A 27,625-nucleotide genomic window follows, 5' to 3' on the forward strand; every position below is an offset into this window, starting at 1 on the left:
TTTAATCAGATTTTTTTTTTTTTCCCGTGGAAAAAAATCATCTTTTATAAACGAGCTTCAGTTGCTGGTATTCTATAATTACACCCCAAAGTCTGGGAACTAGGGCAGGGGAGGCAGCGGACAGAGAGAGCACTACAGTGCAAACTATGCATGTAGTGAATGCTTTGTGGGGTTTACGACTGCTCTGTCCCATCAACGTGGTACATAGAGCTTATGGCACGGCATCTTTGGTCCTTCTCTTTATGCATTCATCAGGTTTTGTGCTATTTTGCTGAAAGATACGAAGAAGAGGAAAAAAAATCATACAGCTGCCATTAGGATGAACTATCTAATTAGACTGTGCAAAAATGCTTGCCCCCCGAAGGGAGAATGAATTAAATGACCTGCGGCAGAGGGTGATTCATTTATTCTCTGCTCTTGCGTTTCCCCTCTCATGACATGAATCATTTGGCCATCAGCACGTGTGAAGCAGTGCACAGGGAGGAGGGCAGATCCTGTGGGACCAGTTTGCAGGGCTCAAACCCAAAGTGCTGCAAGCCAAATGCACCATCCTTGAGCAAGCAAATAAGGATCACTTGTCTCAGCTCCAGCTGAAACTTCTCCAGAGCATTTGCATCTCTAACCTGAGAGGATTCTCTGAAGGCCAATGAGCAGGCAAAGAAATGGAGCTTTGTCCCTTTCCTTGCCCACCCATGTCCACAACTTAATATAGAATTGTAAAATCATTAATACTGGAAAAGACCATGAAGATCACCAAGTTCAACCCCAACCCATTCCCACCATGTCCACTGACCACATCCCTCAGTGCCATATCTCCATGGCTCTTGAACACCTCCAGGGATGGTGAACCCGCCACATCCCTCGGCCTGTGCCAGTGTCCAACCTCTCTTTTGAAGCAGAAATATTTCCTAATATCCAACCTGAACCTCCCCTGGAGCAACTTGAGGCCATCACCTCTCATCCTATTACTGTAACCTGAAAGCATCTCGCCACAACCTCCTCTCATGCAGTTGGAGAGAGCGATGAGGCCTTCCCTGAGCTTCCTCTTCTCCACACTGAACAGCCCCAGCTCCCTCAACCACTTGTTTCAGCTTTTGATGAGATATCTTTTATGTTTGCAAATATTGTTGCGTCTGAGAAGAGCCCTTGTTGCTGGTGTGCAGTGTCTGGAGGTTGGGCTTTCCCATTAAAACTGAGCTGGTTTTAAATCCTCACAGCCTTGACCAGCTGCTTTTATATCACAAGAAAAAAACACAACTCTTAGAAGGGATAAGAGGATGCAATTGCAAGCAGAAACACACTGTGGCAGGAGAGAAATTTAAAATATGTCAATGGCAAAGCTGGAGTGAAAATACTGTTTTGTATTTTGTTGACTTTCTTTTCTTGTTTTTGACAAATATCTGTGGTAGACATGAAAATGACAAATTCCATAGCTATTCAGTTCATTGTTTCTACAGTTCTCTCAACAAACATCTAAATGGATTTACTTTCCATGCACTATAGGAGCAAAGGCCAACTCCACTCTTGTTTAAGGAATTTTGTCCTCTACTCTCTCATCTCCAGGAAAGTTGCTTGACTCCTGGAAAAAGCAGGGTTGTGTCTCCACTTTCTCATTGATGCTGCTCCATTTTGCATAAGAGATTGAAATATCTGACATGGTCACTCTCACAGAGGTGCACAGCCTCTAGGCTGGGAGGTGTTCCTCAGTTTCCCTGTGGTCAGAAGCACATTTTGGAGCTGTATAATGGCAAGTGAATCTCTCACCATGAGAATGAGCCTGGATGAAAGAATGGTGAATGGAGCATTTCTCACATTTATCTTCCAAAATAGTTTTATTATTTAAGTGCCTCCATGAACTAAATGCCAACATTTCCATTTCATGCTGTGAAACGAGCCCCAGGGCTGAGTGCAGACTTCAGGCTTTGCCCTGTTGCTGATGGCTCAGCACTAGGTGAGTGATGGGGATGGTGACTTGGGTGTTCGGTGTGACACCAACCCCAATAGACATCCACCTCCCACCTGCATGGCTCCCACCAGACATCAGTTAAGTGCTCCAGATGGGGCCTTGCTAGCATAACAGGCTTAGACTGTCTGACTTCAGCCTGCCCCTTTCTTCTAACTCAACCGACCTTACCAAACAGCCATCACTTCCTTTGAACATCAAAGGTCTTCATTAAAACCTGTCAACCGCAGGGCTGTGCTTCCCAGCCGGACATCAACGCGCAACAACGAACGCCAGGATGTGCTCAGCCTGCGGTGGGAGGCCAGTCTGGTTTCAGGGGGAACTATTCATGTTGTGCCGCTTTCAATTTAGGGCATGCTCTTGGATTCAGTGAGGTGGAAGGGGAGCTTGTACCAAGCCTATAAGCTGGGTGCTGCAGCTGTAGGACCCCTGTGCTGGCACAAAGGAGCTGCTGGATGACATGGCCCCAGTGTGTGCAAACGCAGTCTTTCCCCCCTCGCCTGGTGGCATGTCCCCAGATGGAGAAGTGGTCTCCAGCTTTTGTCAGCTCTGTTTAGATCAGTCATGTCTTGTTAGGTCTTCTGAAAGATGGAAACAGGCATGACCCATCGCAATAGCACCCTGTCAGCCTGGGGGTACTTCTGCAGAGATTTCATTTCAGGTCATGAGCTGAATGATCTCTTGCACTTGAGAGGTTTGTCTTCCTCTCAGGGAGGCTCCCCAGATAGTACAGGACCGCATCTCCCAGGTAAGTGACTGCTGCAGCAGCTTGCACAGAGCGTGGCGTGAATGACAGAATCAGAATATCCTGAGTTGGAAAGGACCAAAAAGGAACATCATGTCCAACACCCAGCTCCACACAGGACCACCCAAAATCCAACTCCTTTATCTGAGAGCGGTGCTCCAGCACTCAGGGCTGTGCCTGCTGACCTGGGCAGCCCATTCCATGCCCACCACCCTTTGCGGCACAGCCTTACCCTCACCCCCAGCTGCCCCTCCCCTGACAGCTCTGTGCCTTCCCTCTGGTTTCTCTGCCTGTATATTTAACCAAGAACAATGTACTCTTCACGTAATGTGTTCCCCCTGTGCAAACACGCTCCTTCCAACAGGTCTGTGGTGCCAGATGCTGATTTAGAGATGAACAGGAGAATCCTGACCTTAATGCTGTTCTCTTCTTTCTGCCTTGCTGGGGGAAATACTTTCAACTGCGAGGCAAGTAATGTACCATGTTACAGCCACAATAATGTTTAATGGTTGTGTCCTGTGGCTGAGGTTAATGACTAGTTAGGGAAGCTTTCACACAGAGGAATATAAAATATAAAATAAAGCTCACAAGGAGGAAGAAAGAGGGTAATGACAATTGCTGGCAGTTGTGGACCCTGATCCCTGAGGTGGATGCTTTAAAAGCCAGCCCAGCAGGCTCTTCTCAGGGCAGTGACTTTGCTAAGTCTCTGGGAGGGTGAAGAAGACCTTGCAGCCATGCTTACCTGTGTCTGTGATTGCTGGTGCTGGTGCAAGTGGAACATCCTTGCTCAGAGCTGGCCCCACACCAGGCCATTTTTATAATGTCTCACCCTTTCTGCAGTGCCCTTTCACAGCTGTGTTGTCAGTGCTTTGTAACCAGATTCCACTGGTCTTTCTGATCATTGCATGCCTTCTTCTCTGCTCTCCCTGCTTTCATTTTTTATTCACAGATGTTACTAAAGCACTTTCCTCCCTCTTTCCCCCCCTTCTCTTTAATGATTTGCTGCATTAAAAAAAGTCCCTCTGTGCCTGTACAAGTAATAAATGAGAGCCAAGGGAGAAGCCAGGCTCTACTCCCTGAAGCCAGGCCTCTGCTTTCCCAAGCTTGGAGCTGTGCTCCATGTGCCAGCTGTGTGTCACTGTTCTCAGCTGCTGCCAGATGTGCCAGTCCCCTCATCCTTGTCTGCACAGGCACAAGGCTGGTCTCCAGGGCTGAGAAAGGGGCAGAGATCTCTGCAGACCCTAGACCAAAGGTAGGTCCAAGCCATGCTGGACAGTTCTGGCCAGTCTGGATATAATGGTGTGGCATCAAGGTGCTGTGTGTGGAGCTACTACAGGTCTTGCAACTAATGACTGCTACACTTGGGAGAACTTTCAGGACCCACAGCAGTCCCTTTAGCTTTATTTTATAGGACATATCAAGCCATCTCCCCTATAACTGTCACTGTGGGTGAAGGCAGCTTGCTTTGCAATGGGAGTTGATGTTCTCCTCTGGACCTGAATCCAAAGGATTGTGTTTCTCAGTAGAGAGGCATTGGAACAGGACACTGAGGGAGGTGGTGGAGTCACTGTCCCTGGAAAAAGGGTAGATATTGCACTTCGTAGTATTATTTAGTGGTATGATGGTGGTGGGTTGATGATCTTAGTGGCTTTTCCAGCCTTAATGAATCTATGTTTCTATGCTCCATGTCTCCTCTCAGATCTGCTGGGACCTCCATCTCACATAATCACCACCAGCGACTGGATTCTCAGGACAGGAAAATAAACGATTCCCGGTGCAGTTTCTTCCCCCTCAGTTGTGTTGAAAGGCCTAGACAACAACTTGTGCAGCTCTGATGAGCAGGACTGAGCTCTTTGACACTGAGACGGAAGCAATAACTTTTTAAAATCACTGTTTTCTGACCCATTACCTAGGCCTGAATTCAGCTTGGAGTTGAAGACACTCAAACATAAATGTCTACAAAGGGATGTATTAGCTGTCCGAGCTTCCAGGCCCAGCAAGGACTTCCCTCATGCAGACACCCTGAGCATTTGTGGTGTCCCAGACAGACCATATCTGCAAGCAGATCCAAACCTACCCACAGAAGTAAGGAGAGGCCAGGTGAGTTTTGTTGGTCATCCCTATGGCAGCAGACACTGAAGGTGAGAAGATCTGACTGAACTCCTGGGGGTCAGATATGCAAGCCTACTTGCCTGTGTTTGTCCCCAGACCCTGCAGCAAGGCCCAGGAATGAAGTGGAGGCTTGAGGTTCCATAGTCTGGGAGGTAAAAGCCTGATCTGATAACCTGATGTAAAAAAGTAGCAAGGTTGGAAACCACAGTAGCTCTACCCTGGTCTTATCTACAGGATAGGGCTGGGGTGATAGGGGAGATAAGCTGGTATCCAGAGAAGATGACTGCCTTGCTGCCTGGCCTCTTGCTGCAAACCAATGTGAGATGGTAAGAGTTACTCACATTGGCAGCGGAGTTGGCTGAGACCCCCACCCTGGGCACTGTCTGGCCCAACCCACTTGCAGTGCTCCACTAAGCCCTGCTAAAAGCCGAGGTTAAAACTGATCCTGGTATGACCCTGACTTCTTGCAAGTACTGAGAAAGGGGAGGAGAGGCGCTCGGATTCTGAAAAGGGCAGGCTGCAAAGGAAGGCAGTTGGTGCTCTGCAGCCTCTCATGGAGGCTCTGTGTCCATCCCTGCAACAGATGACAATGTCCCATGATGCAGGCACCCCCAGGGTTAGCAGAAGACACAATATCCAGCCTACACGTGCTAGAAGCATCACTCTCTTCTTCAGCCTAAGAGTTTCGGCTGAAAGTCACTTGAAAGTTAAAGCTCTTTGCTTCATGCCTTGTATCTCATCCACGTGTGGCAGCACTGGGCAGAGCTGAATGCATTCAGTCTGTGTTCAAGATGCCTTGATATTTCTAGTGCACTACTTAATTTAAGCTAAAATACAAAACCTAAGGGGGGGAGGGCTGAGGAAGGGGGGGAGGATATTTGCAAAGCACAACCTACAAGTTCATCTGCTTTCTATATGTCTTTTGTGTGATGAGCCTCAAAGGGAGGAATTAAGGACTAGATAAGGCTGCTTTGATAGCATTCAGAGAGCAGAGTGGTTTCATTACTGCTCGCTGCTCACAGTGGCTTTTGACCCTCTTTGGGATATATTTATTCCTGCCGGTTGTAACTTGGACATGCATTGTGTAGTCTGCAGGATAAAAATAGCTGCAGTGCCTATTTCTGTCGGATTGTCTTTGGTTTAAATATAGCAGGAGGCTGAGCACTCGAAAGCAGAGGGAAACTGCATGACGTTCAATCCACCCTGCTAATTTTTAGATCTCTCTGTGCAGGGTGCTGCCAACGAGGGGGTGGCTTTAGATGTGAAGGTCCACAAAATTGTCAGTTTGGAGGAAGAAGGGACTGATCCAAAGGGACAAAGCTGTCCTGAAGGTGGCATTTGGTTTTAGGGAGAGCATTCAAGCCCAGCATCATACCCATCCCCTAGATGGGGTGGTAGGATGGGAGCTGCATGGCATAGGGTCCTTGTTTCGTCAGATGGGGTGGTGTGGTTTGATCTGTCAGGCACTGGTGAGAGGGCTAGCATTTTTCTTTCTTTGTAATCCCCATCTCATGGAGTCTTGAAGTTTTGGAGGATTATCAACTTACTTGCTTTGTGCAATGTATATTTAAAGAAAATTCATTGCCTTGCTCTCTGTGGGAAAAGTTTGGAAACTTGACTCTGAAGGTTCAGAAATCAGATGCAGATGGAGGAATTGAATACGGATCTCAGTGTTTTTTAACCTACGTTCCCATGAAATGGAACCCTGTGTGATTCTTCAAGGTCCAGCTCTCAGCAGGGACGGCAGTGCCCAGCAGTGGCTGACAACTGCTGGAACTTTGAAAAAATAAGCTGTTTCTGGTGGGTGAACCTGCTGTGTGGTGTGGTTAAGGGATGGGATGCCATCCAGAGGGATGAGACAGGCTGAGCAGTGAGCCCAGGTGAACCTCATGAGGTTCAACAAAGCCGAGTGCAAGGTTTTGCACCTGGGCCACCTGCAACCCCCACTGTCAGCACAAGCTGGGGGATGTAAGGATGGAGCACAGCCTTGCAGAAAAGGACCTGGGGATACTGGTGGATGGCAGCTCGACATGAGCTAGCAATGTGCCATTGTAGTCCAGATATCCAGTCCAGTCCGTATCCTGGGCTGCATCAAAAGAAATGTGGCCAGTGGGGAGAGGGAGGGGATCTTGCCCCTCTGCTGCTGCTCAGATGTAGAAAACATCTTAGCAATGAAATTAAAGCCAGGTGCTCAGCACAGCACTGCAGAAAGGAGAGGCTCATTCACACCAATGGAGTTGTGTTTCCTGCACAGATTTCTATTTTAAGGGAGCTTTGATGCACTGGCTGGTATATATTTATTTATTCCCAGCATGACCATATTTACTTGAGCCCAGGGTAATCTCACATCAGAAATTACTCCATGTATTCTCAGAGTTGTTTCAGGGAAACAAAGGCGTTTCAATGGATCTTTTCAACTTGATTTGATGTTGGCGTCACATTCAGTTCCTGCACAAAACTCTTTGAGCTTCCAAAATCCCTGTTTAGACCACACATCCCAGGCTGCTGCTCAGCCACAGCATGGCAGTTCTGGGTGAGACCAAGTGAGCCTTTAAGGCTTTAACACAGGTTTTATTTGCTGTTTACCCCTTCATCTGCCCACAACAGGGGGTGGGAGCTCCATGTTCTTTAAGATCCCTTCCAACACAAATCATCCTATGATTCTATAACTCTGTGATATTCCAGTTTGTGTGGTTTTGGTTGGTTTTGTGTGTGTGTGTTGGTGTTTTTTTTCTCTGCCCAGCCAGCTAAAGCAAAGCAGAGATGCTTGAAACTGCAATATCATCTTGGTTTAAATCCCTTTGTTTTCCCAGTTAGGCGATATTTATGTAAAGCATTTTCAGCATCAGCAGTGTGAGTACCTGGGAGGGGCTGCTCCCTGTACCTTCCTCCACACCACATGCAGCACCTTCTGCTTCACGCTTTGCTGCCCATCCTCAACCCGCATTGATGCAACCTGAGCAACTTCATCTCAGCAAGCAAACAGAAATCCCTCACATTTGCAAACCTGGCAGGACAGAGGAAAAGCCTGCCCAGTTTTTGGCTAACCACGGCTTTTGCCGGGCGGTTTGGCCATGATTCATCCCTGAGTGCTATCCATCACCTCGTCTGGCTGTTATTAATGAGGATGTGTGTGTGCAGCAGCAGCGTGGGCATGCTGGAAGAGGCTCCCACTCCCTGCGCTGGGCTGCAGCGATGCCGTCTGTCTTGCAGCTGCCACCCTCCTGGTGCCTCCCCTCTGTCCCCCTTCTGCTCTCTGCAGCACATCTGCTCTGCTGCCTGTGCCCACAGCTCCTGACATCTTCCCATGGAGGATTTTAAAGAGAGTTTGTGCTTTGAATTGCTTGTTAAAGGAGCTGGAGTTTTTTGAGGGATGGAGAGTTAAGGCTAGGATTATCTTAAGGGTTAAAGTGCATTAGGATTATGGTTACGGTTATGGTTATGGTTATGGCTAGGGTGGTTAGGATGGGGTGGGCAGAGATTTGTGCAATAATGATACATACAAAATAGACATATTGAGCTCTGGATATCCTACTTGGTGATGCTAAAGGATTTTGAGAATATACATGGAGCAGAATAAATCCAGCAGTATATGTTATTACACTCGCTTTTGCGAGCAGCTGGACACAAGAGAAAGCCAAGGGAAATGTTTCTTCAAGTGCAAATCTCTACCCTGTGGTGCAGCCTGTTCCTGGAAAGGTCTGCTCTTGCTATTGTGACAGCAGAGTGAGTTTGTGGATGGCACCTGCAAGATGCCCAATCCAATGCTTTTAGCATTTCTGGGTTTGGTGGGGCAAGAATTTCTTTACCTTTTGAGTGTGTAGGTGGGAAAATTTTTCCTTTCTTCTTTAGTTCCAAGAGCAAGTACCCAAAGGGAACGTTGAGAGGGCTTATGGTGTTTTGGGGAAGGTCTCACCTGCATTGCTGCCATGCTGTAATGATGTGCTCAAAGAGCAACACTAAGCACCAGGATGGGTGAGAAGTGGTGCAATTGCCTGTGCTGCATCAGCTGAGATCATCTGCCAAATAAAGCCAGTTGGTGAGACCACTGAGGAGAAGGACAGGGAAAGGGTGGATTTTGCAGGAATGAAGCCCAGGCACAGGGCTGAGTGAGGGACAACAGAAGCTTTCCTCTCCTATGTTGGGTTGATGGTTGGACTAGATGATCTTTAGTAGTCTTTTCCAATGTTAATAATTCTACGATTCTAAATTTGAAGTAATAAAAATAAAAACGAAAGAGAAATACTGCAGGCAGAACGCAAAATAGATGGCTTCAGGGTCTAATGAGCCTGGCAGTTTCTTCCTATTTCCTTCAGTGAGATAAGAGGATTTTAGCTTATGACGCACCAAAGGTCAGCTCAGGAGTTAATGAAGATTTTGAAACAGAAGACAGCAGCCCTGCAAATTGAAATCCACCCCCAGTATTCCTGTTTTGTGGCAGGGCAATTTACTTATGGTTGCATCTTTAGCAAAGCCTATCTGCCAATGAAACTGCCTGGTTCTTGGATGAAAACATCAATGAAAAAGGGGAAATGAAAAGCCTTTATATCCACTCTTTACTCTAGTCAATTCAAACCTCTTCCATTGAATGCCTGTATGGAAACCAGTGGTAACTGAAGTGGTGTGCTGGAGTGGCCACCCATGTGCCTTCCATCCCTATCTGTGGTCATTCTGAAACATGCACTGAGCAAAAGCCCTCCACAGAATCAGAGAATCATTTGAGTTAAAAGGTCATCTAGTACAACTCTCCTGCAGTGATCAGGGACGTCTAGAGCTGGAATTAGGGATGTCTACAGTTAGCTCTTGTTGTGGTGATACACATAGCTCCATTTTCTTCATCCCCTGCCTCTTCCCCACCAGTGCCTCAGTGCTGTGAGATGCATGGCCTATCCATGTGTCCACATGTGGCTAGAGTGGTGACAAGCTCTGGAGAGACATCCTAAGGGTTCTGTGGTGCTCATGAGGCATGTTGGGCTGCAGAAAGGTGGCGTTTATCCTGTCCAGTTGGAGCGGCCCAGCACACTGGTGACTTTCTCATTCACAAGTTGAAATATATGTGTACTATAAGGTCTTTCTCCTTTGCAAACATGGCCATGTACCTTCAGGCAGCTGTGGCCTTCCTGAGATTTTCCCAGCTATTGTCTTGAGTAGTGCCAAGAAATTAAAGAATCCCTAATGAAGAAAGACCTTTCTTCTTCTTCTTTTTTTTTTAAACATTAAAATGTTAGAGCTTCTGCCAGATAACCCTATGACATACGAATCACAGACAATTATATTTGCAAAGCTGCTATCAGCAAGATACAGCTGTGGGCAATGCACAGATCTAGCAAGTATCTGACCATTGCAGCCCAGGTAAAGGCAAGCCAGAGGGGAAAGATGGTTGCAATCTGTAGGAGCTATTGAACTGAATTTGGGGAGCTGATGGACGAGCGCCAATTTCCATTCTCAGGAAATAATAGAAGACAAATCTGAACTAGTGAGCACGTCTTTCTTTGGCACAACAACTATATCTGTAAATGCCCAGCATCTGTAAATCTACTGCTTTTGATGTCAAAGGGTTTTCATGTGTTTTGCAAAGTAAAACACTGACTAAATTATGACCTATTGGAACCTTCTCTGATGACTGCTGGAGCGTTGGCAGACGATAAAAAGGGTTGCTGAGCTTTTTTTTCTCAAGTTGGATTCCAACAGATATAAAAGAAGTGATTGAATTAATTGGCTATAGAAGGAGGTTCAGAGGTTGTTTAGAGTGAGTCTTGAGATGAGTTGTTGTGCTAGGGATTTTCTTATACAGCCAGTACAGATCAACATGCAACTTTCCACAAGTGTTTGTTTCCCTCACTGCGTTGACTGTACACTTTGTGGTGGTTTTGGTCTTTAACCTGACACATGTGAGCCAAGGGTTTCATACAGCTTCACTAGTTTAGCTAGCACTTTTGGTTTTCCAGCTCTGTCCATATTCAGTGTCCCATCTGAAAGACTCTTTGAAGAGGCCTTCCCTAACCTCAATAAATGCAGCTTCTTCTGGTGTAAGACACGAGAGGGAGAAAACACTCCACAACACATTGACTTGTACCTGCTGCAAAATATGAGTGGATGGGTGTTTCCAGTCCAACTGGCTGAATCTTATTTATTAGTTCTTCAGCATCTTCATTAACAACATACGGAGTGGGATTGAGTGCACCATCAGCAAGTTTGCTGATGATACCAAGCTGAGAGGTGTGATTGACACAACAGAAGGAAGGAGTGCCGTCAAGAGGGACCTGGACAGGCTTGAAAAGTGGGCTCGTGTGAACATAAAGAAGTTCAGCAAGGCCAAGTGCAAAGTGTTGCACTTGGGCCAGGGCAATCTCAGATGTATGTACAGACTAGGAGAAGAACTGGTTGAGAGCAGCCCTGCGGAGAAGGATGTGGGGGTCCAGCAATCTTTGGGAGCAGAGTAAGATTTACAGCAGATGAAATCTTGTCATCTCTTTCCCTTACTGGCATTCAATAAATGGATCAGTGCTGGAAGCAGCCTCCTCACCATCTATAGGTGCCAGGGTCAAACATCTCTGTCTTCTTAGAGCAGTGACTTTGCCATCAGCCTTTACTCATCAGGAGAGTTTCCTCAGCACTGCAACCATCTGGATGATTCTGGATTTTGCAACAAAAGAGTTCCTTCTGGGTTTCTTCAAATATTGAAAATGGGAAAACCTTTCACATCTCTAAAGAAAAGAAAAAAATTCTTCTCAAACATCTGGGGCAGGATCTTTGTATTATTAATTCAGACCAAAATAATATATGGCATCACATTTAATGGTGATTGACCAGAGAACTAAATCAGTTGCTTAGAGTATAATGTGAAAAAATCTTAACAATGCATGAGAAATCCTGTAATAACAGACCTACTAGAGAATTTGAGTGGCATGAAATGTGAAGTGTACTGTTACTTTAATTGTATTTTTATGCAGACGTACTCAATTCTTATTAGTGGCAGAGCTGTGTTTGCATTTGCCCAGAGGCAAAGAATTACTAGTGGACAGTTTAATCAGGATGAAAGAAGGAAAATAAAATTAATGTAGCATGCACTAGGCTCAGACATTTGTGTTGGAAGAATTTTCACATCTTTATTGTGTGAAGCTCCGTTTTATTTATTTTAAAAAACTGAAAATGGGGGTTGAATGATTTCAGACTGGAGTTACAGTTGTCAGTCATTCGGTTCAAGGGTTGGGGTTCCTAAATGAATAATTCTAGCTTGCCTAAAAGTCTTTGTTGGTAGCCCATGGTTAAAAAACATGAGCTGAAGATGTTGCTGTTTTACTCCGGTGTAAATCCACCCATCTGTTTATATAATTATTGCTTTGAAGCTGAATGCAGATGGGGATCCTGCGGGGCTGGATAGCCCATGTGAATACCTTCAGGTATTTAGTTAATACCCTGAAACATGTCATACTTGCACAGGGCAGAAGAGAGTGGAAGCAGTTAGATTCTGTCCTGATAGAGGATGGACAGTGCCCAAAATGGGATTATCTGGTCCAGATGTTTCATAGAATCACAGAATATCCCGAGTTGGAAGGGACCCATAAGGATCATCGTGTCCAACTCCTGGCTCCACTCAGAACTGCCCAAAAATCAGACCATGTTTGCAGCTGGGTGGCTGCAGCTGGCGTGCCCAAAGTGAGCCCTCTGTCCCCTGGCAGGCAGCTGAGATGGATGTGGTACATGAGTTGTGCTGTAGTGGTGTTTATTTCTCTGCAAAGCAAGACTAGGAAGAGAGTGAAGGGAGATGAGCGTGAAGGCTGAAATCTACTTCTGGATGTTTGAAGCTGGTAGAGCATCCCACTGTGTCTCCTGATGCCCTGGGCAATAGTTGCTATATTAGACCAACTTTTTCTGTACTACTGAGCCGCCCAGACCTCCAACTGTACCATCTGTAGTGACACTGGCAGTGCTGTCAGTACAGTACTTTCTGCAAACACTTAATTGACTGAAATAAAAGGAAAACTGTAGAAACTTATTCTGGCAAAAAGTAGAATTTGTGTTTATATTTCTATCAGATCTGGCTTCTATACAAGAATCCTTCCCTGACGTGATCAATCTGACAAGAGGAATTTTCTCTCCTTGGCCTCCATTTATTTTACCATTTAATGCTGAGTCTGTTTAGTCAGGAAGGACTTGCTTCCAGACTTTGCAGTCAATGAGCGATTCATCTTGTCCAAGAGCAAATTAAGCAGAGTGAATAATTAAATGAAGCACTCGCCCAATATTTCTCAGAGCTCTCTTAAACAATTCCTTACAGTCTCCTGCGCTCTTCCCTATCCTCACCTCCAGATGGCTTCAGCCCATCTATTCAGTAATGCAGTGTTCGGTCTGAAGCCAATGCTGGCCAAAGGTTGTTGCCATCTGGGTGGTCAGCGTGAAAGAGTTGGTGGTCTAGGCCCAGTTCCTATGGGAAAATCTTCAGACCACAAACTTCCCACTTTATCCAGCCAGTACTAATAAGGCTGGGAATGGGATCAAGATTGATTGAACAAAGTGAATAAGCTATACACTTGCCAGCAGAGATAGTTCTTCTGGGAGAGGGATGAGCACACAGATGTTGGTAGGTGCTATTCACTTAGAACGCTCTGAGCACTAATGAAAATCTGAGTGACCTGTTAAAATTACTGTATTGACTTCAGGGATTGGATGAACAGCAGATGTTTCTGCTGTTCCCTCCCACCTCTCTCCTGGCAATTCCTTTGAACTACTGGCTTTGGCAGTGCAGAGAACTGAGATGGCAGAGCACTGGGTGTTAATTCAAAAGTCCTCGCTAAAGTCCCAGTTATCCTAAAGCAATGACCAGAGAACCTGCTGGGATCAGAGATGTGAAGTGCTGAGATCACCTTAGGTCACCTGTGACCACCAGAATGGAGGCCCAGGGAAGAACATGGTGAGTTGGGTGAGGAGAGGCCTTAAGGTGTCTTGAATGGTGAAGGGGACCATGATACTGATTGTTATGGGGTTGATTTATTTAAAAGGTAATTTTGGAAAGTGATGACAGTACGTAAAAGATCATGGAATCACAGAATCATTAAGATTGCAAAAGACCACTAAGATCAACAAGTCCAACCCCAGCCCACCCCACCATGCCCATTGACCACGTCCCCCAGTGCCACATCTCCATGATTCTTGAACACCTCCAGGGATGGTGACTCCACCTCCCTGAGCAGCCTGTGCCACTGCATAACCACCTTTTTGGATAATAAGCTTTTCCTAGTATCCAAACTGAACCTCTGGGGAACATTTTCACTAATAATCTGTACATGCAGCCGTTCTGCACTAAATTGTTAGTATTGGGATTTTTTCAGACGTATTTTCAGCAGAAAGTGCTGATGTGCAAAAAACCCCACCAAACTACTTCATGGGACTGAGCCAGTCTTGAAAATCATTTTAGGGAAAAGCAGAAGGAACCTCAGGCCCACACACTCTTGGTTAGGTTATAGTTCCCAAAAGGTAAGTGTTTCAGTTGGTACCTACAGCTGTGGAAAAGCCATGGCAAAGTCACTGTTTGAAATGCACATTTGAATATAAAAAAAGTGAGATGACTCTGGGTGAGAATTTAAGAGGCAGAAGCACAATGGGACAGCCAAAACCACCCGGTCCATCCACCATTTGGCCTGGAGACACCAGTGACAGAGATGTGAGCCCTTATCCTATGGAACACAGCCACCGTGCCACTGCATGGCCGAGGTGATACCTCTCTTCCATCTTACACAAAAAGCTCTGTATACTCTGGGCTTTGTCTCACTGAGGAATGGGGAACTGTTAGAATTCATAAAAAGTTTTAATGGGACTCAGAATCCTTTTCCTGCCTAGCTCTGATTTTCAGCACTTTACAATAAGCACATGTGACTAGAGAAGGAGGGGAAAATTGAAAATCCTGATTTTCCCATAACACTGTAGCTGTCAGGCAATTTTTCACCACCGTGTATGCCACTATGACACAATTCCTAAGCTGAAAGGGGCCCAACAGAGTGAACAATATCCCAGTTGGGAAGATAAAGAACTGCAGAATATAACCCAGAGAGATATAAATTGTAGTAATCTGTTTGTTCTCTTGCCCAAGGGGTCCTTGTAGTAAACAGGGAGTGCTGGGAAGCGGGTAAATTCTGACACATCATTCCTCATTGTTCCCAAGGGATGGTGAGCAATCCAAGTGCTGGCAAGTCAGACAGGCAGTAAATGTTTCCTAGAATACAAACAGTGGGAGCCAGTACATAAAGGCTGCAAAATCGCTGTCAAAATGTAGTCAGCTGAAAAAAAGCAAGAGCAACAACCAAGCCGTGGCCTTGCAGTTATGAATGTAACACCCTGAAGAAGGATAAGGGAGGAATATAATGAGGACCAGTGGGAAAGCAAAAATTGCCTCTTCAAGGATGTGAGGAACTTCTGTAACAGAAGCATATGATGTGACATGCAGAGACAGACAGGAGAGTATTCTAAAGGTTCTGCTATTGAGCTCTGTGTCTGATATAAATCAGAGCTGACTAAGCTTATATCCTGATGATGCTCTGGGATGTCTTCGTGCCTAGATCTCCTCCTTGCTGGTGAGGGTTAATCTTCCTGAATTGCAATTAGGATGTGGGGAAGTAAGACCTGGAATGGAACCGTATTCCAGCCTCAATATCAGCCCCATTACAACCACCCAAGTTGGTGGACTTGCACAGTTTGAAGTCCTGGAAGCTTTTCAGGAAAAGGGTGAGCTGGCAGCCCTGGAGCTGGCCCTGGGACTTCGGGAGCAAGGCACACCATGGTCCCAGGCCTGAGATAACTACAGATGTGCAGACATCACACCTCAGTATCAAACAGCATCCCAAGCCAGCTTTCTAATGGATGTGGAGAGCTCTGAGTCACCCAGACAGCACATTGAGTCAAGTGCAAACAAAAGGCTCAAATTGAGATGGCTTAATTACCTTCAGATTTTTCACTGCATGGAGTAGTCATTGGCCTTGGATGACTTGTGGAGACAGTAGGATGCTGTTGAGGACACTGGCAGCCCTGGACAGCATCTTTCAAATGTGTTAAAAAGCCAGTAGAATCCTATTAACTGGATGGAGATCCACCAGACTATGTGGTTGAAGGAGATGAATCCATATAGAATATGAAAAGATGAACATTAGAAGAAAGAGGCCACCTGGAGATGTGAGTTTATGCCCACATAGCCTAGGCCCATGCTGCTCATATGCTTTGCCGCCCTACTTACAGAATCATAGAATTATTAAGGTTGGAAAAGACTACTAAGATCACCAAGCCCAACTGTCTACCTGCCGCCAATATTGTACTAAGACATGTCCCTCTGCCATATCTCCATGTTGCTTGAGCACCTCCAGGGACGGTGACCCCACCACTTTCCTGGGAAGGCCTGTTCCAGTGCCCAGCCACTCTTTCTAAGAACTTTTTCCTAATATCCAACTTGTATCTCCCCAGCTTTCCCCTTTCCCTGTCCTTTACTCCATCGTTCTGCTTCACTTTCTGAAGCATAGCTCTGGAAGGGCATCTGCCAAGAGCAGCTTGCATCTTGCTTGACTTTTTACTGAGCTTGAGAAGGGGGAACTTTCTCTCCAGCCCTCTGCTTGACTTTCTGTTTCCCTGTGGCAGTCAGTGGCATCATGATGTTCTGTGACCTTCTGAGGGATGAGCAAAGAAATATCTTCCTGGCTAAATAACGAATCTAAAAATCAATTTGTGGAGAGAGTGGAAAGCAACGAGCATACAAATTAACTAGTGGATGAGTAATGCATTTACATCTCGTGGATCCAGTTAGCTTCAGAGCAGGAAAAATTTATGACCTACTGAATTTCAAGTATAAGGCTTAAAGAAATTACTGGGAGGAGAATTATTGGGTTGGATACTAGACATCATTCCAGCCTTCATTAATGTTCTCTTGTGTTCTTAAAGTTTCTCCCTAGCAGCACCCGTTTTCAAGGCTGGTAAAAATCAACCACAGTGATCACTTGAAAAACACTTTGTCTCCTCCCTCTCATTTCCTCAAATTGCATTTTTATTTTGTTCAAAAACCTGATGGTCAGGCAACTTACTTTAAAAGTGAAATTGTGTTAATAGGTATCGTAGTAAGACAAAAGCTAATGATATTCAGATATAATATTAAGGGAAGGATTCTTTTGTGGGTGTGTGTGCATACATTTGGAAAGGCGATTCCACATTTTGGGTGCATTTATGACAATTTACAACACTTTCTCTATAGCTGTGCAGATACATACCCAGGCTGACATCTAGATTGGTCCTCCCTGGTTATTGTGATCATGCTAACGATTCTGTAAATGGTACGAAGCCATGAGATTTCACAGGTGGTTGTCAAAGCCCTAAGACTCATTTTTAACAACCTGAGAAGAGATACTTGTGGACACCAGCTCCATGGATCACTCTGTTTTCTTAACCTCCAGACTACATGAAAATGGCCAAGCCCAGCGGAGGGTTGAATCTCCACCTGTCTTTCTCCCAGAGTTGGTTTCTTCCAGACCTTGCTTTCCTTTGCAGTTGTGGTGTCCCCAGTGCACAGTAAGGGCAGCTGTAGACCACCGTTGTCTAGACTGGAGGACATACTGCAGCTTCCCGTCTCATCCCAGCATGGGACCAGGTGTGGACAAGGTGTACAGCTGGAGTAATGTCTTGGGAGCAATCTTGAGCTCTGCAATATTGCTTCTGATTGCTTTTCATTTGTCTGCAACAGCAGGGGAAAACATGAAAGGGAGAATAAAAATGTTTTAAAAACAAAGCCAAATAAAAATAGTCCCAAGTTGCAAAAATTGTATCTGAACTTCCTGAAAGCTTTGAGGCTTTGGGTAGGGTATTGTTAAGCAGCTCCAGTGAAAATGCCATATGTAAATCTCCTACATGAAAGATCATGTTCCCTTGTGATCCTAATAGGGACATGTTACTGGTGATGATCCAAGCAGCTGCACTGGGGTATGCTTATTAAAGAGGGGATTGCTAGATATGCACATCCATGCCTGACTGGTAACTTCAGCTTTCTTCAGTGAAGGGATATTGTTGTGGGAGAATGCAGATTTAGAAGAAACACAAGAAAAAGAACCACCAGCTTCAATACAGGTGAAAAAGAGGTAGTGCTGCAAAGGCACTGACAACAATATGTAATACCATATGAGAATGAGCACTTCTTTGGAAATCTCATTTCCATCAAGTTTTAAAGAAGCTGAAAGCCAGATGGTGAAAATCCAAGTGCTTTTTCCTCCTACAAAAGCTGGCAGTGCCAGGATCTTACAGCAAAGGTTGTAGGTCTCTGGAGGTCCCAGACACTGGAAATTTGGGTTTGGGTGCACATTGGTGTTGGGACATCTGGGAAAGATTCCTGTGCCTACCTTGGGAAAATGAAGACTGCTTCTCACCAGGCCAGGATTTTCACAGAAGCATAGAATCACTGAGTCTGGAAAAGACCACTAAGATTATCTAGTCCAACTGTTATTTTGCATAGTCCTCTATTGCCCTCTGCTAGCTCAGCACCCTCGTAGGATTGGGATGCTCATTGAGCAAGTATATAGTTCGTATGGGAACTTAGAGTTGTGCAACGCCCTTCTGCAAGAAACAATAACCTCCCACCCTGGAAGAGCCCATGGAAACATGGCAGAGGTCCTCAGGAATGAACTGCAGTGTCCTCTCACTAACACGCTTCAGCCATAACATCACTCCTTCTCACCTTGCTGACAGGGAGAGTTGGTGGGAACCCATCTGTGCTCAGGTGCAGCCTGTGCTGGGGCAGCAAGCACAGATTTCCCTGCAAGGAAACCACCTAATCTCTGTTTCTGGTGTGTTGTAAAGAAGAAGATGCAACATCCATCATTTTCATAAGCAAGACTGCTGCATGGAGTGCATTTGTGTGGCCAGATCCTATATACAGGGTTACAGCTCAGCCAAGGAATTTCTTCCCTGCTGTGTCTCTGGGCATTTACACTGGGAGGTCGTCGCAGAAAAAAATGATCTTCCCATTTGTTTTCCATCCCTGCTGTGTCTAACACAGTGGCATCAGGGCTGTAGGCAACAGCTCCACATGGTTCCTGTTGCAGATTTCCAGCTTTGCTGTGAACAGCCAGAAAAGTCACTGCAGCTGCTGCCTGGCTTCCAAAAAGCAGCCCAGCCTGCTTGGGCAAGGTTACACTGTTAACTCCATCACAGTGCTTTGTATTATAACAACTACTTTTTTTAAAATGTCTCTGAATAAGGTAATTTTTTTTCTGTTCTTCCATTTTTCACCCCCTGCATTTAACCTTTGCATCAATCTCCTGCTTCTATCAGTAAGCAGCAACGTTACTCTAGCACAGGAGGGACTCTCAAGGGCACACCGAGCTCTTGATTTCAGTCAATAAATCCAGAGCTGCACGTGCTAGTGACAAGTGCCCAGTAAGAGGCTGGGGACAGCTGTCTTCTTCTAAATTGCATTACAGCATGTGAAAGATGTCACTGCTGTTTGTGTTTGTTCATCTATCCCAGTTTCAGCAGGCACCCATTCTGGGCAAAGCCATAAGCACCTTTGCCCATGGTGCCAACCTTGAAGAGGATCAGAAGATGCTCAGCTCCCTCGTGCTGGTTGAGAAGTGAAGAAGGGGGACCCAAGTCCAAGTGATGACATTTAACTTAGCCTGGCTGTGTACAAATGAGTGTCCATCTACTTGGCATTGTGGTAGCTGCCTGGGAACTGCTGTTGATTCTCAGGAAAACCTGTTTCCTTCCATGTATTTTGGCTACCATTTTTCTACCAGTTTTCTGTTTGTCTTTTCTGTTCCCAGAATGCTGAGTTGTCCACACTTAAATGGCTGGAATTTTTTTTCCATAGACCAAGCGGAGAGGACATTTCTCTAAAAAGAATGGGAAATTAAAAGAACAAATACCCATTTTCCCATATGAATCAAGTGCAAGAATTCTCTCAAGCCAAAGCTAGTGAGCAGCCTACATTAATTCTCCGATGTGTGACCCGAAGCACTCCTCAACCACCCTTTAAGGAACTTAAAGCTAGAGTAAAGCTCAGAGCCTGCAACAACCACATTTGTGATGTTCCCACTAAAGGAAAGCAACCCCCCTGGCTGCAGCATGGCTTCATATCTCATGGGCTAGTCTAGATGCCAGGCTGTGGGTGGTTCAACCCTGCTCAGCCCTGACCGCCGCTATTCATGGCATCACTCCTCACCTTGGCAAATAGCAGCACCTGTCTGAGCCTGAGCTTTAATGAGGGCTGCTGAACATTTGCTCCTCTCCAGCTGAGTTCCTGAGGATTTGAAGGTTTGCAGCATCCTTAGGGATTGTGAAGTACCATCTCTCAGTGGTTTTAGCTCTCAGAATATGACACAAGGATAAAGATAAGGGAAGCTCAGTGGTCTGCTCCTAATAAAGTACACAAGCTTGAGAGATAGAAGTGGTATATTTATTTTTCTCTCACCATCTGATACACTTGGGAGAAACAGGCAAATCTGCAGGTCTTTTGGTGATGTCTCCTACCAAACAACTGAATAAGATAACATAACCCACTCATAATTCTTGTTTTGCTTACAGCTCTGGTGAATAATGCATGTAAGGGATATCTTCTTCCCACAAGGATTCATTACTCAGAGATTTTGGGAGCACTTGAGATCTATTAATTTTATGAGCTTGCTCTTTTGGAGGTTGAACAGACCCCCAGAAGATAAGGACAGAGGAAAAGATTCCTCTACAGCTACATTTTCAATTAGACCCCCAACTGGAGCCAGTCATGGAGAAGCTTGCAAAAAACTTTGAAACCTCTTTGTGCTCTACTGTAAACCCAATAGCAAGGCAGTAGCTTGGAAAGAATTGCAGAATTCTTCTTGCAGAAGAAGCATGTGAAGCCTCTAGCGGTGAATTCTCCTGGCTGTAATATGTAAGATGGGTGCAAAGTAGAAAAATAGGCAGGACAAGCAGGGAGCTGGAATCTTTGGCTCAGTGTGGAAACTGGTGGCTAATTACTAAGAGCTAATTAGTGAGAACGGTGGAAGTTGTCAGGGTTAAGTGACAACTTGTTAGGTATTGCTAGGAAGTGTGCAGAAGGTGTTGTGGGATTTGCTGCTGTCATCCAGAGAGGGAGAGGTACCCAATATCCCATGCTGTGATCAGGGAGGAGGGAACAGACAGTGCTGGAGCTGCAGTGTTTTATTAGCAGACCTCATCAGTGCAATAAGAACTGTATCATAAAACAGTAGTCCCCTCTCATTTCCAACAGATTGGTGCAGTTTGCTTCTGTGCTGGTTCTTCAAGAAACGTGGAGATGTTGCACTTGGGGATGCGACTCTATGGGCATGGTGGGGATGGGTTGGGGCTGGACTTGCTGATCATAGGGGTCTTTTCCAATCTTAATGATTCTGTGATTCTGCTACATCCTTCACTTTGGCTGCTCATGCTGCTTTCCAGGACAGTGTGCTGGGCTTGCTGGAGAGCAGGCTCATCAGCAGAGGGTCCAGCAGTGCATGCCAAGGGCTTTGGCAACTGCTGCATTTAGATTGGCTGCAAGAGCATCAAGGACACCTCTGCTCAGGATAGCTCACTTAATACGACCAAGCTCTGCAGGCAGAGAGGCAGACATGAGGGCAGCTTGCCACTGGGCCCACAGGGAAAGAGCTGAGGTCTTAAGGCATGACTGTTGAAATCACAGTATACTATTTCATGCTTTAAAAAAAACCCTACTGTGTTCCCTGGTGGGAAATTTTCCAGTGGATGCCAAACCACAAGGAATTGGGCACAGGAGAGCTCCCCTGAGTGTTATATGTGGTGCTGGCAGCTCCAGGTGCACTGTATGGATAGTTTTATAGGGACTCTGGTCTGGACATCATCGATCCAGCCAGCATTAGTATAAGTTCTCCATTCAGCATCTGGTCCTTCCACTCTTCAGGCTGGAAATTAGGAAAAATTTCTTCTCAGAAATAGTGGTAATGCAGTGGCACAGCTGCCCAGGGAGGTGGTGGGGTCACCATCCCTGGAGGTGTTCCAGAACCATGGAGATGTAGCACTGGGGGACATGTGGGGAGGAGTTGGAATTGGACTTGGTGATCTTAAAGGTTTTTTCCAATCTTAATGATACTATGACTGTGTTTCTACAGTTTTCCTTGCAGTGTGACCATCCCTTTTGCACAGGCTGCTGGAAGAAGGGACCTGTAGTATTTGAGCCTGGATGAAAGATCTGGGGCAGGTTGGACATCTGTGCCTTCCAGAGCTCTTTGGACAGTTTCTCCTCTTTAGAGTGATGCAGTAGTTTGAAAGCAATCAGAACCAGCTTTATGGGCATTCCTGAATAAACATTCTCCTTCTGCCCTGTTTCACTTCCACTGTTACCATTTTTTTCTGAAGATACATATTTTACCTACCATGCTGTGAATGCCTACACTGACATGAAAGAGGAATCCTGTAGATGAGTACCCTTCAGTGCAATTTGGAAATATATGACAAAGTTGATCACACAACAGCAAGCCTCAGTTTCCTCCCATAGTCACTCCTATAGACTCTGAATGTTGCATTCTTCTTTCTACCTTCTGGTCCTACTCTGGGAAACTCCAAAGCACTTTACAGTTTACTCTTCACTGGATCAGTGTCCTGAGTGCCAGAGATGCACTCTGCCTCAAACAAGTTTTCCCTGCCCAGAAAATGCTCTCCCAGTGTAACTATCGCCATTGATAGGGGAAGCAGCAGACTATCACCACTGATAAGAGAAGCAACAGACTGTATGCAGTGTGGAGTCTCTTTTTTCTCTTTGAGAACCTTCAGCAATTTTTTATAAATAGCTGCATTATATTTTACCTGAGAACATGCATGGATTTTACACAGCTTTCGTAGTGATAGAAGAGCTGGGCTAGGAGCTAGATAACACTGCTAAATGTCAGTGACACTGATTACAAAGGGGCACATTCCACGATGAGCACGGCTCATTCATCCTAACACACGTCTGAAAAGCAGCAGCTGAGTCACATCCTCTCAAGTGGGAGCTTCATCTCCACTGACTGTAAAGTGAGTAAAGAGTGACGGGCTCAGCAGTGAGAGCTGACATATAGACATCTAACACTGAGAGATGGGTCTCCCGTGCAGCCCAGCTTATGTTTCATAGGCCACCATGGGCATGGCAAGAAGGTAGATGTGTCGTGATGAGCTCTTTCTCCTCCTGGATATCTGCTGTAATGACAGAGACACTACAGCTGACTCTCTAAGTGCTGTGAATTAGGCAAAGTCCTATCTTAAGTACCACACTGCTGGCTTATATGTCCAAGAGGCATTTAAATGCCCAGGACTCAGCAGCCTTTTAAAACCGTCCCTCTGTCGTCTTTCCCTCCAGAGACATTCAAGGGTTCCTCATCTTGGATTCATCCCCTTTTGTGCAGGGGTTGACAGCCTGCGGGGAGACTTTGCTGAATGTCCTGTCCTAAGGATGCTCAAAAAGATCCTTCCAGGAAAGCAGATGTTTGCTTTGCACCCAGGACTTACCTGAGTCAATGGGTCCATCAGGAACCAACTGGAAGGATGCAGATCAGGGCACTCCATGTGCCTCTCTCCTCAATTCTGGAGCCTGCAGAGCCCACATGGTGGCAGTGCGATCCAATGTCCTGCAGTGCCACCATTGTTCTCTGTGGGACGGGTTGTGAGTGACACCAATCTGGCAATGGGCCCGGTGTGGGACAGCTGAGCCCTGCTCTCACAAGCCTGGAGACATGTTTAACGAGTTCTCTGATGGTCTCTCTAGAAGTTCCCCATTGTTCTTGAACTGGGGAGCCCAGAACTAGATGCAGTACTGTAGATGTGCCCTCACCAGGGCAGAGTAGAGGGAGAGAATCACCTCCCTTGACCTGCTGGCCATGTTCTTTGTAACGCAGCCCAGGATCCCACTGGCTTTCTTGGCCATAAGAGCACACTGTTGACTCATGGTCAACCTGTTGTCCACCAGGACACCCAAGTCCTTCTCAACAGAGCTCCTTTCCAGCAAGTCAGACCCTAATCTGTACTGATGCATATAGTTACATCCCAGGTGTAGAACGCTTTCCCTTGTTGAACCTCATCAGGTTCCTTTCCACCCAGCTCTCCAGCCTGTCTAGATCTTGCTGAATGGCAGGACAGCTTTCTGTTGTGTCAACCACTCCTCCCATCTCCGTATCATCTTTGTATCATCCTGTCCTTCCACTTAACTAAATGGCCACGTGGTCTGTGGACAAACAGCCCAGGGGTGACCCCAGATCCATCATCAGACTGTCCCCTCCTGCATCCGTGAGTGTGTGACCATTAGGTGCAGGTGCAATGAGAACAAACCCAGTGACCCCCTAAGCCACATCATGACAAAGCAGCAGCAGTCCCTGATGTTCAGCCTCACCCAGATATCCTCAGATGTTATGTACGTGCCACTGGCTGTTTTTTTTTCAAATAAAGACAGCAGTGTTCCCCCAAGCCCCAATAACCTGGATGGAGTCAGCTGCTTCCTGCCCCAAGACTGACCTAACTCAGCCTACATCCCTTCAGGAGACACCCGATGGGGCTTCAGATTCCCGTCCTTACCTTGTTCCCCGTTGCTCTGACACAGATGCAGCAACAAAGTGGCTCTCAGCCCTGGGCTGACTTGGGGAGGGGGATGATTAATACATCACCTGCAGCCCCATCCGGGGACCTTTTGTAACTTCTGCCACAGACAGGGCACAGATCATTCCAGATGAATGGAGCCCTTCATAGTTACCATTCATATGAATTAATCAAGCTGTTCTCTTGCTGCATGCATCATTCAAATCACTGAAGACCCCCTATTGGCCTCTTTTGGTGGCAGCCCATTTTCCTGGTGGGGAGTCCGCATCCAGAGAACCCCCCTTTGCCTCCCACTCCAGCTCTGGATTTGGAGAAGAATGCTGCTGTCTTCCTCCTCCTGCTGCCTCACTGTGCTCTCCCAGCAGAGCTGGAAATAAGCACCTGTGCAAAGCACACCATCAGTGCTTTGTTCTGTAAAGGCCAGGGCTAACCAGAGATCAAGCTGCTTCCAAGGAATAAGACCCCCAAAACACCTTCCGCCCCTTCTCCACTTGTCACAACTCTGGTTCTAGACCCAACAGAACAAACAGGAGGAGCTCAGTCAGCTGTCCTCCCTTCCTGGGCAGGGATGAACTCAGGCAGTGGTCACCCAACACAGGAGATGCTGTTAGAGATGCACACATGATGCAGTCCAGGTCTCAGTGCCCATCAGCAGGGGTTATAGCCAACAGCACTTTATTGCCTCCCAGCTACACGAGCACCAAAATATGTAACTCTGCTTGATCTACCTTGCTTCTGAGATTCAAGTCCTTGAGAAGAGCACTGCATTAATATGGGTGTTTCTTGTCCCCGAGATATTTCTAGTGTTTTTGCTCAGCTTTTCACTGCATAGAATAAAATGTCTTTGGATGTCCATGTGGGAGGCATTTCATGGTCCCATGGGAAAGATTGTATCCTGCAACCAAACTGTAGGATCAGCCCATTGATCCCACAGTAGAAGCTGCACAAGATGCATCTATATGCAAGACCCAAGATGTCCTTCTGGGTGACATGTGCTTTGCCACAAAAAGGCTTTAAATCTTTAATGGGAAAGTGCACTTTGTTCCTCTCTACATTCAGAGTAAAAGGTTTTAAATAATAGCTGTTCGTGTGGCCCTGAAAAAGGTTGCCATGTGGCTGAACTCCATAAATCTGGACATTTGCTGAATTGATTTTGCCAAGAAACATACTACAGCTGAAAAATGAGCAGGAGGGATAAGACAGTGGTGGCTTGCAGCTGCAGCTGCTGCTGCTCTGTGGAGAGCTTTGTTCTTCATTTAAAAACCATATCAAAGCTCAGTGCAATAGTGGGAAGCTTTTGGGTGGCTTCAAGAATTGCTGGATGCAGCCAATTCCACTCTCAGTGTGCAGAAACACGATGGGCTTTACCCAGTCCCTGTGAGAGGAGACAAGTAGAGGAATTAAGTTGGTATCTGAAGTATCTGGAAGATTCTAAAATCATACTCTGCCCTTTGCAGATACATCTTCCCAAACAGATGAGTACTAAAAGCCTTCCAGTGCATTGGCTCTGTTGGCAGTCTGCACTGACCTTCCCCATGCACCTCTGGAGCCACTAGGGTGGCTGTACCCCTCCATGTCTACTTGTGGGCAATTGCATTGAGCCCATAAGGGTCCAGGTTTGGTGGGCTGAATGACTTCCAGGTTTTATTCGTTTGACTTGGAAGAAATCTTGAATGGCCATCTAGTCCAACTCCCCTGCAATGAACAGGGACACCCACAGCACTGTCAGGTGCTCAGAGCCCCATCCAGCCTGACCTTGAGTGTCTGCAGGAACGTGGCATCCAGCACCTCTGTGGGCAACCTGTGCCAGTGCCTCATCCTCTGTCCTGCTTTATTCCTTCCTTACTCTTACATAGTGCTGGGGACATAATGCAGGCATACTTTCCAGAGATGGGAAGTACATGCTTTGTGCTTAAGGCTCCCAAAACACTGGGATCTTTAGTTTCCCTCACTGCCACAAGACACAAGAGGATGGATTTAGGCAAGAAACCAAAAGATCCAAGCAGCCATCTATAGTACTACAACTAACGTATCTAGTGAAGTCAACTAGTATGCAACAGCCCATGTTCACTTTTTAAAACATCTGTCACTGTTAAAAGCAAGGGAGTTGTGAACTACGTGTTGTGAATGGATCTTTTCTAGGAATTGTTTGGGATAGTGCTTGTTGGCATGAACCTAAACCAGTCAGAGACCGTGTTAATGATCTGAAAGTAAGGCTCATCGAGCTCTGCTAGCAGGAAACATCTCCTGACACTGCTTAATTCACTAGCACAGATGTAGCCAGAAATAGCAAGAGCCCTATATTTCCTTGAGAGAGGAAATATGAGAGGCATGTCCTCCATTTCGGATCTGTGGAGGAGCTATTCATGTTCCGGTTCACTTCTTTAGTGTCTCTCACATGATGTGGTAAAATATTCATTTTCTTATATCCTTGGTTCCAGGTATAGCTCCCGAATACAAATTGTCTACGTAGATAGACAAAAAGGAATATTCCCAATAGAAGACTTTGAGAGCTTACCTTAGAAGAACTTGTCAACAAAAGTGCTAATCAACACAGATTAAAATGCAAGGTCACAGCCAGGTACCTTGATTTCTTGCACTTCTTTTTTGGTGCTACTTGAATCCCTTGAGATGAGTGAAAAGGAAAGGAGTATATTCAAGTTTTTAAACAGCTTCCAGGCTATGATACATTAGCCTTTCTGGCACCTTCATTCCTGTCCCGTGGAAGGATATAACAGAATCACAGAATGGCTTAGGTCAGAATTGATCTTAAAGGTCACTGAGTGCTGGATCTGCCACAGGCAGGGTTGTCCCCCGCCAGCTCAGGTTGCCCGGGCATTGAGAACCTCCAGGAATGGGGCATTCACAGCTCCTCTGGGCAATTTGTGCCAGTGCCTTGGGCAAACAAACAGTGATGGGACAAGAAACTGAGTGAGAACTTCTTGTTTCTCTTGAGTGAGCTGTGGGAAAAAGACTCAGTAATGTGGAAAAAACCCTTCAGTCCATCTTCCAATGTTTCAGGCTGTTAAGGACTTGTTTCTACCTCTCCCTATCTAATGATAGATTCACAGCATGTGACCTTTTTTTAAATGCTTTGTGGATGATTTTAGCAGCCAAAATGTGCCTAGCGTTCCAGTAAAATAACTTTCTTCACTTCCAGCCAGAGCCTTTTATTTCTCTATAAATATTGACAGGAAGGGTGACTCAAAAGATAACTGTATCCAGGACTATACACTGCAGTATAACTGCTT

The 27,625-nt window shown here is 45.9% G+C and overlaps 1 protein-coding gene across 6 annotated transcripts in view; it reads left to right on the forward strand.

Moving 5' to 3' along the window:
* Positions 1-22,509, forward strand: part of LOC109368076 (aminopeptidase B-like) — a 35,916-nt gene extending 13,407 nt beyond the window's left edge. The window contains exons 2-3 of one of the 6 annotated variants that reach the window (XR_002115731.1): positions 4,622-4,808; positions 21,923-22,482. Coding sequence is in view for 2 of the 6 variants with exons in the window: in XM_019616231.1 (XP_019471776.1) it covers positions 4,622-4,808; positions 17,343-17,573 (418 nt within the window). In the remaining 4 variants the exon portion in view is untranslated. The other 5 variants (XM_019616231.1, XM_019616232.1, XR_002115738.1 and 2 more) reach the window with 5 other exon arrangements.
* Positions 22,510-27,625: the final 5,116 nt, after the last annotated feature.

Source organism: Meleagris gallopavo, chromosome 6 (assembly GCF_000146605.3).
Source record: "Meleagris gallopavo isolate NT-WF06-2002-E0010 breed Aviagen turkey brand Nicholas breeding stock chromosome 6, Turkey_5.1, whole genome shotgun sequence".
Taxonomy (NCBI): Eukaryota; Metazoa; Chordata; class Aves; order Galliformes; family Phasianidae; genus Meleagris; species Meleagris gallopavo.